At 39.7% G+C, this 16,681-nt stretch overlaps 1 protein-coding gene across 1 annotated transcript in view; it reads left to right on the plus strand.

Moving 5' to 3' along the window:
* The window catches only part of LOC146679208 (uncharacterized), a 90,321-nt gene extending 75,350 nt beyond the window's left edge, over nt 1-14,971 (plus strand). The window contains exons 19-21 of the mRNA XM_085406929.1: nt 4,403-4,456; nt 7,078-7,296; nt 12,681-14,971. Of these exons, the coding sequence (XP_085263055.1) occupies nt 4,403-4,456; nt 7,078-7,296; nt 12,681-12,886 (479 nt within the window). The 3' untranslated portion in view covers nt 12,887-14,971. The remainder of the gene's footprint in view (nt 1-4,402; nt 4,457-7,077; nt 7,297-12,680) is intronic.
* Nucleotides 14,972-16,681: the final 1,710 nt, after the last annotated feature.

The following is a 16,681-nucleotide window of genomic DNA, read 5'->3' on the forward strand; positions in this document are numbered from 1 at the left end:
CTGGGATAAATCAGAGGCAATGCTTATGTCAGGACACTGCCCCCATACTTTATTTAAACAGTGGGAGTTTCGGTGGTCCGTGAATGGTTTCAGGTATTTGGGGATACAAATTCCCTCGGATTACACTAAGATGGTTCGAGCAAATATGGAGCCAATGTTTGAAAGAATAAAAATGGAATTTGGTAGATGGTCCAGAGTGCGTCTCACAATATGGGGTAAAATTAGTTGTATTAAGATGATGACTGCACCCATGATCTTTTATATTTTATCCAATATTCCATTACACATTCCAGATAAGTATTTCCAAGATCTAGACTTTTTAATCCGGCACTTTCTTTGGGGTAGCTCACCGCATCGTTTAAGTATTAAGAAACTTCAAGCGAGTGCAAAACCAGGAGGTTTTTCATTGCCTAATTTCCAATGGTATTATTGGGTGATGAACGTGAAACAACTTAGAGCTTGGTTACCTACTGCACCAGTTAAACCCATCTGGTCCCATATAGAGACGGAAGTTAATGGTGGTATTTCTCCTTGGAGGGAGCTGTTTGATACCAGTCATAAAACTACCCATCCTATAATTGCAAATGCAAAGACATTGTGGTGTAAATTACATAGGGCAGGTCGCTGGGACTTTATTAAATCACCTTCGGCAACCTTATGAGGGAATAAAAGAATTCTAATTGGAGGGACATCGGTTGACTGGTTACAGTGGCGTAAAGCAGGCATCCTTAATGTATCAGATTTATTTGACTGTGGGACTAAATGTTTTTTAAGCTTTGATAAAATTGTGGAGTTATATAAGTTGAAGCGTAATCAATTCTGGAGATATGTCCAAATACATAGTTCATTATCGAAGTGGCTGGGAACCCCCTTGAGTTGTCCTGTGGGCAGCCCTGTGGAAGTCCTGCTCTCAAGATCACTCTTGGGTAAAGGCATCACCGCAAAGATTTATCACTTATTGCAAGAACGGTCAGCTGACCCTCTCCTTAAAGTTAAGTGCTACTGGGCCCAGGACATGGCATTGGACATATCTTCAGTTGAACGGGATTCATGTTTTCAAAATGTTAATACTATGTATAAAGAAACAGGCAGTAGATTTATTCAACTTAAGATAGTCCATAGGTGGCATCGAACACTGCAACAATTGTATAAATGGAACCTGGCCTCTACGGACGAATGTTGGAGATGTGATGGTCAAAATGCTTCGATTTTACATATCTTATGGAGCTGTTCGGCACTTCGGGATTGGTGGGAAAATATAATGGAGGTAATTTTCAGTGTTTTAAAAAGGAGATTTGGTATCTCACCAAAACTGTCCATACTTGGTATAACCACAGAACTTTCTGATGGAGATTTTTCCAGTTATACAAAAAGATGGATTATTCTGGCTCTCACTACGGCCAAACAGGTGCTGCTAAGACATTGGCGGAAAAAGAGTCCCCCTCCCTATGAAGACTGGCTAAAGACAATGGCTAAGTTGGCGTCTTACGAAAAAGTGACTTATGGTTTATTAGACAAATTGCATCAGTATGATTGTATTTGGTCCCCTTTACAAGCTGGCTTTCTGTAACTTGAAGAACAGGAGTAATGACAGGGTGGTGGTGTGGGGATTGGTGTGCGAAGAAAGAATAGGATAACTTCCCTTTGTTTTGGTTTTTGTTTTTTTTTTTGTTTTTGTTTGTTTGTTTTTTAAACTATTTATTTATTTAGTTATCCTTAAGTTCTGTTATTGAAGTTTAAAATGAAATAAATAAAAATTGTTGGTGACAAAAATAAAGACATTGATTGCTACATGATGTCATCAGGATGCTGTAGAAGCAAATCTGAGTAAACTGATTAAAGCCTGTTTGTTTGTTTGTTGCTCCAATATGAACCAAGTTTACACTTAAGTATCATTTGCCATGGAAGGTGAAAGTTTCCCATGCGATGTGCACAAATGGACTCTACATAAGCTCATGGACAGTGATCAAATCTGTGCTGATAAGACAGACATTCCCTTTGCTCTTTTTATGGTGTCACTGATTTCCAAGTATTTAGGATTTTTGATTCACCACACAGCCTCTAATTATCCATGCTGGCATTTTTGGCATTTGGTAGAATTTTAGCTTGTATTTATGAATGCGTTGATGTTCACCAATAATAAGTATCAGAAGTATTTCTGAGCAGTGATGGATGTTTTAATGCAGTGCTTTCTAAACCATCAAAGATTTTCTAAAATGTGTCAATATGTTAAACAGGTTTCAAAATGTGAAATATCTTTGTACAATTTTGTGTTTGTATTGTTTAAACATAGAATTTGGTAAGAATTCGTAGGTCGCCTGACAGCTTTTTAAAAAGATGATTGTTAAATCCTCTTTTGAACCTTTGGTTGCTAGATTTCTTTTCTCAACAGTCAGCCATGAGTTAGTGTAAAACAACATCAGTTTAATGATCAGCTGCCAGACTGTATGTACAGCAAGAGCACTGAGTGAGCACAACCTTCTCCAAGGAGCGAATGCTGTACTAAAACTTTGATGTTTTATGATGTTTTTATTATGACTTCACCCTGTTATTGCATCAATCATCACACGATTTGAAAACTGGATGCTAGACTGCTAACAAACATACAGACATAACATACTTCCTCCCTTCAGGAGGAGAGAAATGCGTGTCCATCTGACATGTCTCTGTCTATCTGACATGGATACTGACTGCTGACTGGGAAAATACAGGGAGTGCAGAATTATTAAGCAAATGAGTATTTTGTCCACATCATCCTCTTCATGCATGTTGTCTTACTCCAAGCTGTATAGGCTCGAAAGCCTACTACCAATTAAGCATATTAGGTGATGTGCATCTCTGTGATGAGAAGGGGTGTGGTCTAATGACATCAACACCCTATATCAGGTGTGCATAATTATTAGGCAACGTCCTTTCCTTTGGCAAAATGGGTCAAAAGAAGGACTTGACAGGCTCAGAAAAGTCAAAAATAGTGAGATATCTTGCAGAGGGATGCAGCAGTCTCAAAATTGCAAAGCTTCTGAAGCGTGATCATCGAACAATCAAGCGTTTCATTCAAAATAGTCAACAGGGTCGCAAGAAGCGTGTGGAAAAACCAAGGCGCAAAATAACTGCCCATGAACTGAGAAAAGTCAAGCGTGCAGCTGCCAAGATGCCACTTGCCACCAGTTTGGCCATATTTCAGAGCTGCAACATCACTGGAGTGCCCAAAAGCACAAGGTGTGCAATACTCAGAGACATGGCCAAGGTAAGAAAGGCTGAAAGACGACCACCACTGAACAAGACACACAAGCTGAAACGTCAAGACTGGGCCAAGAAATATCTCAAGACTGGTTTTTCTAAGGTTTTATGGACTGATGAAATGAGAGTGAGTCTTGATGGGCCAGATGGATGGGCCCGTGGCTGGATTGGTAAAGGGCAGAGAGCTCCAGTCCCACTCAGACGCCAGCAAGGTGGAGGTGGAGTACTGGTTTGGGCTGGTATCATCAAAGATGAGCTTGTGGGGCCTTTTCGGGTTGAGGATGGAGTCAAGCTCAACTCCCAGTCCTACTGCCAGTTTCTGGAAGACACCTTCTTCAAGCAGTGGTACAGGAAGAAGTCTGCATCCTTCAAGAAAAACATGATTTTCATGCAGGACAATGCTCCATCACACGCGTCCAAGTACTCCACAGCGTGGCTGCAATAAAGGGTATAAAAGAAGAAAAACTAATGACATGGCCTCCTTGTTCACCTGATCTGAACCCCATTGAGAACCTGTGGTCCATCATCAAATGTGAGATTTACAAGGAGGGAAAACAGTACACCTCTCTGAACAGTGTCTGGGAGGCTGTGGTTTCTGCTGCACGCAATGTTGATGGTGAACAGATCAAAACACTGACAGAATCCATGGATGGCAGGCTTTTGAGTGTCCTTGCAAAGAAAGGTGGCTATATTGGTCGCTGATTTGTTTTTGTTTTGTTTTTGAATGTCAGAAATGTATATTTGTGAATGTGGAGATGTTATATTGGTGTCACTGGTAAAAATAAATCATTGAAATGGGTATATATTTGTTTTTTGTTAAGTTGCCTAATAATTATGCACAGTAATAGTCACCTGCACACACAGATATCCCCCTAAAATAGCTCAAACTAAAAACAAACTAAAAACTACTTCCAAAAACATTCAGCTTTGATATTAATGAGTTTTTTGGGTTCATTGAGAACATGGTTGTTGTTCAATAATAAAATTATTCCTCAAAAATACAACTTGCCTAATAATTCTGCACTCCCTGTACATTTATAGAGCATCTAAAATGTCAAGAACTATAAAAATTTCATGCGTATAAATAGATTTTTAAGAGGATTTTAGCAATGTTCTTTATGATAATCATATAAATCTCGTGGTCTTTCTTTTCTTTGTGCAGGTGTTTACTGCATTAATCAACGTTACAGCTACCACATGGAGCCACGCTACAGAGGTACTGTGCCACACAGGGCTCTCGTCACCTGACTCGAACAGTTAGCTAGTGACCGTTTCTCTTGCATTTAAAACCCCAGCTTCTTGTGGCTTGTGCTGAAATATCCAAACTGCATGTGACACAACAGGAGACCTGCTGATTATACTGATTCTACAGGAAGTCCAGTTTAAAATGACCCTTTTATGTGCCAATCATCTAGCACATCATCATCTTATCTTATGTTAGATCAAGTTCCAAGTGAACAGTTATTTCTTAAAGTTGATGTGTTTGAAACATGAAAGGCAGCAACTCTGATATGTATAAATTGTAATGCTCTGGATCTTTCCAGAATGCCAGCTCTTGTGGAGTTAAAGAAATGCTTTATAGTTACCTACTCCAAAAGGTTTTCACCACAAGGCGTGCCTTTTACCACACCCCCTATTAGTAATAACTAATACTTTGTTCACTGCATGTTACTCCCTGGTCTAGGGGTACTGGAACACAACATAAGGTTTATAAGGAAAATGACCCCGCCCTGGTCCCCAACACCGTACCCAGAAGCTGATGTGTCTAAACTGAAGCTTAAGTTAAGTTAAGCTTCAGTTTAGACACAATAAACCACCTTTCACTTGTAAATCAGCTTCTGGGTATGGTTTTGGGGATGAGGGTCATTTTCCTTATAAACCTTATGTTGCGTTCCAGTACCCCTAGACCAGGATGTAACACTGCACCGTCCTGTTTTCAAACGTGACACGGCCCAGCAACAGGCAATAGGCAACCATTTTTTCTTGCCCTTAATATCTATCAAAGCACTATAGAGAAGGACAAGTAGAAAACCACAATGTCATGTGCAGGAAAGCTCTAGTCAGATCTCTGGAGGCTTCTGATCACTTCAGGCCCTAAAGATCTGCTGCTACCATCTGGGGTCTGATAACACAGGACACCTTCAGGGCTCATAGAGTGGTGAGGTGTAGGCATGTGCTTTTATTGTTGCGATTTTAAGTCGTATGAAATATTTGTTTTAGGGAAAAGACAAAAAAGAAAATTGAACAGCAGCTGGTGTCGTCTCTTCTGTGAGTTAGACGAGAGCCGAGATTTGGAAATAAAACATTCAGAAACTGAACCTGAACTTTGGACTCACAAGTGCTGTCCATCAGCATCCACCCCTGCAACAACAGTATAAAGCTAACATCTTTATTTTTATCATTCCTGCGAGAATGATAAAAATTCAAATATAGGAAAACGTCTGATGTCTGACCACTTTAGTTGCAGCCTCGCAGAGCTGCTCGCAGTGCAGAGTGTGATTTCATGTAGATGAAGAAAAAGGTGCAGCATGCCACACAGGTGGTGTTACTTTACTACCACTGTCACTGTTCCTCTTGATCCTTTCCAGCCTGTGCTCATAGATGTGTTTGTGTCTTTGCAGGGTGAACCCAACGTCTCTTCTCACTGTGTTTTTTCCTCCCTGCTGGAGTCATCCTCCTGCTTTAACCCTCATCAGCCCCAAAACTCCCCTTGGAAACAGAATTCTCCTTCTCTATAACTGAATGCTCTCTTTGTGCCTTGATTTACATTTCCTTTATCTGCAGGTTTTAACCTCAGCTGCCCTTGAGTGCTGATGTTGGTGTTAAAATGTAATCTTTGGTGTCAAGTGTTCCAATGCAGACTCTAACATCCATGTTTCCTAAAGGAAAACTCCTCAGCTTTTTTGTTCTTTACAACAAATCCAACTAAAAGACTACACAGAATATGTATTGATTTTAGAGAGGAATACAGATTATTTTAAATTCTTTGTCGCTCCTACTTAACACATGTTTTCATTGCTTTAAAAAGGACTGAGCGTCTCTCACTCTGTTGCTATAGAGGAGATGCACAGCTCCATACAGGCACACTCAGCTTCTCATTTTAGAGTTTGACTCTGGTCTGTTTCCCTCTTCAGTTACTTTACACTGAGCAAAAAGGTGAACAGAATACCTGCATATCTCACTATAAGGTCCATGGATTAGACTAGGACATTTCCAGCCATCTAATGTCTTGAAATGCAACCTAAGCAATGGCAATTTGAAAATTAAAGTGTTTTTCTTATGCAAATTAATATTTTTACCATCTGAATTCCAAAAAGCTGACACTATATAGAGTGTAAATCAAAATAGAATGAGTTTCAAATCTAAGAAATCAATATATTATTCACAGTAGAACCTAGGAAAAAAATATCAAATATTAAACTGAAAAATAAAATAATATTATAAGAAAAATATTGCAGCATTTTTATTTGATGGCAGCAACACATATATCAAAAAGGTTGTGACAGAGACGTGTTTACCACTGTGAAGTGTCTCATTTTCTTTTAACAGTACATGATGTGATCAGTTATCCAAGGAGAATTTGGTCACTATGGTAACTAAAATAATGACCAGGGATGCAGGAAATAGCTGCAGAGAGTCGTCTTTCTGATTTGACACACACACAAAAAATCATTTTATGAAAAGCTGGAGTGCTGCTGGGTTAAAATCATCAAAAATGATTTTTTTTTAAAAAACAGAGCTTTTTGAAGAAGCTTTTTTTTATTTTTTAATTAATTAAGCATTGAATAATGTCATACCACACAAGATTAAACACTCTGTGTCTCACTCTTTCCTTAGACTATGTGAAGAGTTCGTTGTCCAGCACCTGTTCCCTCAACAGTGAAAACCCGTACGCCACCATAACCGACAATCCCAGCCTATGTAAGCACTCAGAGAGCAGCTACGTGGAGATGAAATCACCAGCACACCATGAACACACGGCACACTGCTGTTCTGCTGCCATCATCAGTACGACTACAACCACCACTGTGCCTGCCAAGAATGTCTACAACATGGGTACATTTGCAGTGTTTTACATTTGTCTCCTGTTTTCGGTTAATAAGAACATTTTTAGGCACATTTGAGATACACAGTCAAAGTGCACATGCAGAGCAAACAGAGGTGCAGGTGGAGTTCCATTAGCACAGTGTTTGTATGGCTGAATAATATAACCCCAGGTTTGCATTAATAATTCCACTATTGTGATTAGTTTTACTGTTTTGTACTAAAGTATACTCTCCGGCCACTTCATTAGATACACCCGTTCTATTGCTTTTAAACACAAATATTTAATCAGCCAATCACATGGCAGAAATGGTGCCAATCCTGTCAACTAAAAAGATGAAACTGTGGATGCAGTTCTCACCAAAATCAGGGGACAGAAAACTGGAAAAACATTGCTGAGTCTCACTTTCTGCTGCAATATTCAGACAGCAGCATCAGTAAACAGCATGAAAGCAGGGATCCATCATGCCTTGTATCAACAGTTCAGGCTCCTGGCAGTGTACTAGTGTGGGGGATATTTTCTGGTCAGACCTACGGCCCCTTTGGACCACTTTACCATTGTTCAAACCACGCAGCCTGCCTATGTCCAATATGTGCTCATGTTTCAGCCTGTGTGCATCCTGTTGCAGGTATTTTTTAACTTACTCTTGTTCTTTTTCTTGATTTTTCCCCCTAGTTTTGCTTTGTCTTTTCCTTTGGGAATACTTTTTTCTTTTAGACAATGGACTGCAGTGCAACAACATTAGGCTGCGCTCATTGTTTAGTTCAGAGAATAGCTGATTGCCCTGAAGCTGACCACTCTGTTGGCTAGAACAGTGGAGATTCCAGTTGAAATCTTGAGAGAAAAATACAGAGAATGCAGAGGTGGACAGAAGAAGAAACAGAGAGATGACAGCAGAGAGTATTGGAGAAAGCACAAGTTATAAGCTGCATCTGGCCTTTCTTATCATGTGGAAAGCACAATCATTGATGAATAAAGTGGAGAAGCAGCATTGGCAATGCAGAGGCAATGTTAGATAGACAGAGTTGATGTAGAGAAAGCATGGTATGTAACGATGTCACGCTGTTATGTTAAAATTTACCTTTTCAGCAGCTTCTTAAAGCTATACACAGAGAATTTAAGCCATTTTAAGGCAAAGGGTCCAGCCCAGGACTGGGATGGTGTAACTGATGACGTGGTCTGTAAGTGTAGATATCTGTTGAGTGAAAGGCACACTAAGCAAAAATTTAGCCTACAGCATCTGATGTCATGTCAGGTTGTCAGTCAATTCAATTCAGTTCAATTCAATTTTATTTATATAGCGCCAAATCACAACAGTCACCACAAGGCACTTTATATTGTTTCACTAGCTGGGCCCACGTCCTCGATTTAGGTTTTAGTAGATAAAGGTGAATGCTTGAACATGAATCGAGCGGCGGTTTCAAGGCCTTGAAGGGGACTGGTGACGGCTCCCGGGCCTGGCAGATCCCCATGTACTAAATAGAAGTGAAGAAGTTAAAGAATTGAAAAAAAGGAGGGACGGAAGGCGGGGCACGTAAACGAGAATGAACAGCTCGCAGAACTGGGGGAACCTATAGAGATGAGAACCGGAAGGAGCGTGTTTGGAGGTGTGGTCCCGCTACTGAAATTCCAATACTTAATCTCCAAAAGGTAGACCCTACAATAATATATACAGACAAAACCCAACAATCATATGACCCCCTATGAGCAAGCACTTTTGCGACAGTGGGAAGGAAAAACTCCCTTTTAACAGGAAGAAACCTCCGGCAGAACCAGGCTCAGGGAGGGGGGGGGCCATCTGCTGTGATTGGTTGGGGTGAGAGAAGGAAGACAGGATAAAGACATGCTGTGGAAGAGAGACAGAGGTTAATAACACGTATGATTCAGTCCAGAGAAGTCTATTAAAACATAGTGAGTATTGCCATTTTTTTCATTGCTTAATTAGCGTCTTGCAGCCCAACAAACAGCATCTTTGCTATCCTTTCTGTACGAGTCACCGCACTACACTAATAAAACTAGATCACAGAAAAATGTATAGTTCAGCAGGTGGAACTGAACCATGTGCTTTCAAGTATTTTTAAGGAATTCGCATGATAAGGTGGGGCCAGGTTTCACAACGAGTTCACCCGAAACTCTGGCTGATTGGGACCCACACCCAGTTTCACACCTTGGCTCAGGCGATTAGAGGATCATCAGGGGGTCCTTTTGTCCCTCTGTGGGGGGTTACTCCCACTAGGTTTATATCTGGGACTCTCCACCATTTGACCTTAGAACTGAAGAAGCTTCTCGGATGAGAGGTGAAACGTCTTCAAGCAACTTAAAGAAGTCCAGACGCTTTTCTTTGCAAGCTCCTTTGACTACGATGACCTGGATGACTGAGAACCTTCACAGACATATTTTTATTTTTGAAGTTTTTTTGCTCCTAGTGATCTTCACTTTTGCTCCCTTCCCTTTTCCAGCCCACTTGTCAACCAATCAGCAATCAGCAGACTTATAGGTAATCCTTGTACATTAATGCACAGTTGTGGTTATGGAGGATTGCATGGGCTAATGTACTGACTAACCTCCTTGGAGAATGTGTCTTGGCCGTGTGCTAGAACCTCAGTTTTACCAGAATTGCGATGGAGGAAGTTAGAGCATATCCAATTAGTAATGGCAGAGAAACGTTTGTTGAGGCAGGGGAAGCTGTTAAGGTTGTTGGGTTTGACAGAAGGGTATGTCAAAACCGTGTGTCATCTACATTAAACTAAACCCATTAATGAGATGGCCCAGGAGTAACATATATTAAAAAAAACTGAATTGGTCCAAGGATTGAGCCCTGGGGGACTCCACATGCAAGCAGTACAGATGAATGCATACACTGATTAATAGAAATTCTGAAGTATCTGTTTGATAAGTATGAAGAAAACCATCTGAGGGCAGTACCAGTGGTGCCAACCCAGTTTTGTAGTCTGTTAATAAGTAGCTTGATCAACAGTATCAAAGGCTACAGATCAGTCGAGCAGAACTTGAATGGAATGCTCACCTTTATCTGAGTGCATTACAATATCATTTTCAGTAAAGCTGTTTTAGTGCTGTGGTTTTATCTGTAACCACAAGAGAATTTATCAAAGATGTTTCCTACAATAATTTGAAGGAGCTGAAGAGCAACAACTTTCTCAAGGATTTTGAAAATAAACAGGAGTTTGGAAATTGGTCTATAATTATAAAAACAGTGGGATCTAACAAGGAAAGACACTGGCTGTTTTCAAGCAATCTGGAATGGGGCCAGACACCAGGGGGATCATGACATTATCACAGAATTATGACACTCTGTGGTTCAAGTGTTTGAATTTGATGCCTGTAGTACATTTTACTAAGTTTGGACTTGATTGAAATAAGGCAGAAGAAAACTTATTTTCTTTGTTGACAACAGCATTGTATCTGGTTGTTCAGTGATGACGCGACGAATCCTAATTCCGGGCCTAAAGTAATAATAATAATAATAATAATACATTTTATTTGAGGGCGCCTTTCAGAAACCCAAGGTCACCTTACAAAACACACAATTAATAAAAGGAACAATAGTCATAAAATACATAAAATAAGTTAAAATTACAAAACAGAGTGTGACAACAGATAAAATCAGCATTAAAGCGAATAAGCCAGTTTAAACAGATGTGTTTTGAGCTGTGTCTTAAATACAGAGAGGGAGTCAATATTTCTTAGTGCAGGAGGAAGAGAGTTCCAGAGCCGAGGAGCAGAGCGACTGAAAGCTCTGTTCCCCATAGTAATAAGGTGCGAGGATGGAACAGAAAGATGAATAGCAGATGATGATCTAAGAGGGCGGGAAACAGTGGTGATATGGAGCAGGTCACACAAATATGAAGGAGCAGATTTATGGATACACTTGTATGTAAGAAGTAAGATTTTAAAATTTATCCTGGCTTCTATGGGCAACCAGTGAAGCTGCTGAAGAACTGGGGTAATATGAGCACTTAACGGAGTACGGGTTATAATCCAAGCTGCAGAATTTTGAAGAAGTTGGAGTTTATGAAGGGACCTTTTAGGGAGACCAAATAGGAGGGAATTACAGTAATCAATACGGGACGTAATAAGACTATGGACAAGGATGGCAGCAGCATGGGGAGTAAGGAAGGGACGGAGTCGGTGAATATTACGTAAATGGAAGTAAGCAGACCGGGTTATGTAATTAATGTGAGACTGGAATGAAAGAGTATTATCAAGTATGACACCCAAACTCTTAACCTGAGGGGAGGGGAGGGTGGGAGAATTTTCAACGTTAATGGAAAAGCTGTGGGATTTGGTTAAGATAGATGGTGAACCAACAAGTAAAACTTCAGTTTTATTACTGTTAAGTTTGAGGAAATTGGAGGAGAACCAGGATCTAATCTCAATAAGACAGTCTGAGAGGGAGGTAGGTGGGAGGGATGAATTGGGTTTAGAAGAAAGGTAGAGCTGGGTGTCATCGGCATAACAGTGAAAATTTATGGTTTTAACTAAGGTTAAAGTTAAAGTAGTAGGTTAAAGTAGTCTGCGTTTAATATGGCTTTTGTGTTGTTAACATGTTTAATGTTATGTATTTTCTTCTATTTAATCTCAAAAAGCTCCTAAAACAGTCAGTGATCACTGTTGACCTCCCTCGGCTTTTATTACCGCTAATCATTTATTTAAGCTCAGTTTTTAAAACCTTAGGATGTAACTACAGCCCAGCCCATGCAGCAGTATATGAATGACTAACCTCGTATTGTGGATGGATTATCTCAGTTGTTCTCCTGGCTGAAGTTTGGTCCTTTTCCAGCATCCTGCCATGCGATTACATTTGTTCCTGACCACCGAGAACACTCACGTTAACTTTTATCGAGTGGAAAAAAAGTTAGCTTGTTTATATTATGCTAACATAGCTGTGTCGCTAGCGGTCACGTAGCACATCATTATATACCAGCTAGCCCAACTTCAGTAACCCTACAAACGTCACTGCTGTTTAGTTTTCTGTCTTCATTTATGCTGGAAGTGATAACAGAGCTGTACGTTTGAATTTGTTTCCAAAACCCCGCAGTCAGGACATGCTATATTGTATTTAGATAGAAGCTAGCGAGCTAACTCCCTGCTAACTTCTAACTCCGTTAAATGTCATAAATTCCGTTTTCATGGATGCCTGGATGTTAAACTCAATTGTTACACCTGGTAGAGCAGAACGCTGATCATTTTATTAAAGATGAAAGACTTTAGACAGTTTTTCAACTCTCAGTAATGCCATAGTGATCGTTTGATATATGGACCTGCAGCGGAGTTTAGGCCCAGACACGGCTAGTGACGTCAGACTGAACAACCGGATTGTGTAAATTATATAAATGAAATAAAAGACCCACTCTCTTGGTTTTTGTTCCCCCAGAACCAACCATAAGTATTGTGCCGGCAAGTGGTGCTGCAGTGGTTCCCAGTTACCCTCAGAACCCATACGACCTCCCCAGGAACAGCCACATCCCGAGCCACTACGACCTGCTGCCAATGCGCCCCAGCCCCTCCCACAGCCACAGCCTCACCCTGAACAGCTGCAGTCCCCCACTGCCCGGCAGCCCCACCAGTTCCCTGCTCTAGGGCCCCCCAACAGGATCCAGTGCACTCAGAACTAAGAAACTGAAGTATGAAAGTAGAAAGTGTTTTGACACTGATGAGTAAATACAGGTTGATATTTAAAGGATGGAGAAAATGTGTTGCTGGGACTAATACTTACTTATTTATTTTCTAAGTAGCATTTTATTTGTTTGTTTTGTTTGTTTTTCTTTTTGTTTTGCAGTGTCCAGACTGCTAGACGGCTGTTTGACATTTTACTATGATATACCAACCAACCAGTCTGAGCTGTTTTGTGTCAGTCACCAGTACATCTTTATATTCTTATTTTCACACCAAAATTGCCAGCAGCGGGGTAATACAAGTACATATACACATAAATATACTCGTTTCAGCGGTTTTTGAGACATCTCGACTCAGAAGATGAATGTCAAAAAAGAAACTGACTTGCTCACGTAAAGACTGCAATGGCTGTGCCAAAGAAAGGACTGAGGCCCACTGTACATCTGCAAAGACTACTTTATTTACTAGCATGTTAGGTCCAAATGAACATCATGTGGGCATTACGGTTGTGCTGTGGGAAAGAAATCCAATGGACTCCTCCGAAGAAAAGGCTCTCTATCCTTTTATTTCCCCAGAAAAAAGGACTGAGAAAAGGACAGAAAAAAAGATAACTGGAGTATCTTCAGACTTACAGCACCTGTATAGTATTTTATACACACTGTTTCTTATTTCGTGTTTACATATTTAAAGATCCTGCTGGGGTTCATGTTTTTGCTCAGAAACGTTATTTTTTGTATGTACTGTAGACAAAGTGGTGTATTTGATGTACACTTACTGTACACCTCGTGATTATAGTTGTAATTTTTTTTCTTTATGTTGAGCTTATTATACATGCATGTAAAAAGGTGATTCAGGGCATAATGGTTAGTGAGGAATACCCTTATTCTTTGGCTTTTATTGTGATCATGGTCAGATGGCTAAGCTCTTTTGCTGATAATTGCCATGCTACTGTGGACATGCCATTTGGAACATACTTCTTGGAAATATAAATATATTTTAGGTTGGAAGTTGTGGTTATAACAGTTCTGTAGGCAACTTCCCCCTTCCCTGATTTTATTGTAGAGTCGCTAGAGTTTTGTTACTAAACACAATTAAATGTGTTTTCATGTAGCTCTGACAAAAATGTGTTATGCAACGTAGCAGTAACTTTAAAATGATAGACATACAATCACTTTAAATATTCAGACTGCTCTCCTTTTTTACAGATTATAGATTTACACTATAATTGATGAAATTATAGATTTTCAGTTATATTTATTCATCACCTAATGCTTAGAAATGTTTGAATGAGTTCAACTAATGTTATTTTAACCCAACCAGTTAACTAAAACAAGCTGAAGACTTAAACCAGGCTTTTAACTGGCTGAAACTCATGAAGACCAACTGCTTACACAAAGGAATGAATTAAGGATTCACAAATACATTTTTATTTTGTCTTACAAATACATTGTTTCATCATAAATTTGCATTTACAAAGTGCGCAAAAGTAAAAGGGTCTGAAGCAACTAAAGTTCGGCTGTAGCAAACAGCAATAAGAGGACATGTTGACAATCTTATGTGTACAGTTTGCTATCCCAATGATTTGGTTTCCTGTTTTTGTTCTATTTGCTCTGATTTATCTTGTTTTTTTTAGTGGTTTGATATGTTTGATCCAAACAATAGTTCATGTGTATAGGTGTATGTAGTGCTGCTTACATTTTTGGGGGGGAGGGTGTGTGTTTGTTTTTTTGTTTTTGAAAACCCTGAAATGAATAAAGTCATGACAGCTCAGGAGAGTGGTGTCATATGTTGATTTTAAAAAACAAACAAACTCTGTTTTCACCTTTCATCCAGAGATATAAAGCTGCAGTCATGTGGTGGAATGTTTCTGTTTTTAATGTTTACCCAGAAGTTTGGGAGTCCTCCTTTTCCTGTAAAAATGATTCCGTTTGCTAATCAGGTCTTAATAGGGGGCCGCACGCCTGCCCAATGAGTTCATATCCACCATCTGGTCTTCTTGTGTGGAGTTTGCATGTTCTTCCTGTTATTACATGGGTTCTCTCTGGGTACTCCATCTTCCTCACACAATCCAAAGACATGCAGTTAGTGGAGCTGGGTTATTTTAATTCTAAATTCCCAAATTCTGGTTGTCTGTCTGTCTGTGTTAGCTTAGACTGGCGACCTGTCCAGGGTGAATGCTGCCTGTTGGCCTATGGTAGGTGGAAGATAATGAATTGCTGGGTTTTAATAAAAGTTGAAGGTGTAATTGGCCAGATTTGAATTATTAGTAGTAATTTATTCTAATGGCATGATTTGCAGATCTATTTTAATCACATTGTGTTTATTGTTTATTTGCTTCAGTTTATCCTGCTATCCACATTACAAATCCTGGAACTGTCAGTGGGAATCTTTTGATTATCCTATTAGATCAGAGTACTTAGTGAGGAATAATCATACCATCATTTCCATCACTAAGGCTACTTGGGGTCCACAGGAGACATCACACAGCTCCTGAGAGACCATACAGAATAGTAGTTCTGTGGGTGGACAGACCAATTCCTGTGGTTCAATGCCTCACAATATTCTTAACAATATGTTGTTATTCTTGAAGGCATAGTAAGGCTTTCTCATGCACAAAGAGTTTAACCTTGATAGTCTTGATGGATAACATTTACATTTACAATAATTGATTACACAGCGGTGGAGAGTAGACTTTATCACAGTAGACGTCTTTCTGAAAGCGCTGTAACTAAGTTTAAGAATATAATCCACCCACTGTTATCATCTTCAATGCCCTGTACCAACACAGAGATGAGCAGCTATCTGAACACTGCTCCAACAGAGGTCGATTATCTTGTTAATAATTTCACCTCCTCACTACGTACGACTCTGGATACTGTAGCTCCTTTGAAAACTAAGGTCTCTAATCAGAAGTACCTGACTCTGCGGTATAATTCTCAAACACGTAGCCTAAAGCAGATGACTCGTAAGCTGGAGAGGAAATGGCGTGTCACAAATTTAGAGGATCATCATTTAGCCTGGAGAAATAGTTTGTTGCTGTATAAGAAAGCCCTCCGCAAAGCCAGAACATCTTACTATTCATCACTGATTGAGGTAAATAAGAACAACCCCAGGTTTCTCTTCAGCTCTGTAGCCAGGCTGACAAACAGTCAGAGCTCTGTTGAGCCAACCATCCCTTTAACGTTAACTAGTAATGACTTCATGAACTTCTTCACAAATAAAATTTTTATCATTAGAGAAAAATTACCAGTAATCATCCCACAGATGTAATATTATCTACAGTTACTCTTAGTACCATTGATGTTAAGTTAGACTCTTTTTCTCCAATTGATCTTTCTGAGTTAACTTCAATAATTACTTCCTCCAAACCATCAACGTGTCTTTTAGACCCCATTCCTACAAAACTGCTCAAAGAAGTCCTGCCATTAATTAATGCTTCGATCTTAAATATGATCAACCTATCTCTAATGATCAGCTATGTACCACAGGCCTTCAAGCTGGCTGTAGTTAAACCTTTACTCAAAAAGCATCTCTAGACCCAGCAGTCTTAGCTAATTATAGGCCAATCTCCAACCTTCCTTTCATATCAAACATCCTTGAAAGAGTAGTTGTCAAACAGCTAACAGATCATCTGCAGAGGAATGGCTTATTGAAGAGTTTCAGTCAGGTTTCAGAGCTCATCACAGCACAGAAACAGCTTTAGTGAAGGTTACAAATGATCTTCTTATGGCCTCTGACAGTGGACTCATCTCTGTGCTT

The sequence above is a fragment of the Rhamphochromis longiceps genome, linkage group LG1 (genome assembly GCF_057381845.1).
Source record: "Rhamphochromis longiceps isolate RC_006_pf linkage group LG1, R_longiceps_female_GT1.1, whole genome shotgun sequence".
NCBI classification, from domain to species: Eukaryota; Metazoa; Chordata; class Actinopteri; order Cichliformes; family Cichlidae; genus Rhamphochromis; species Rhamphochromis longiceps.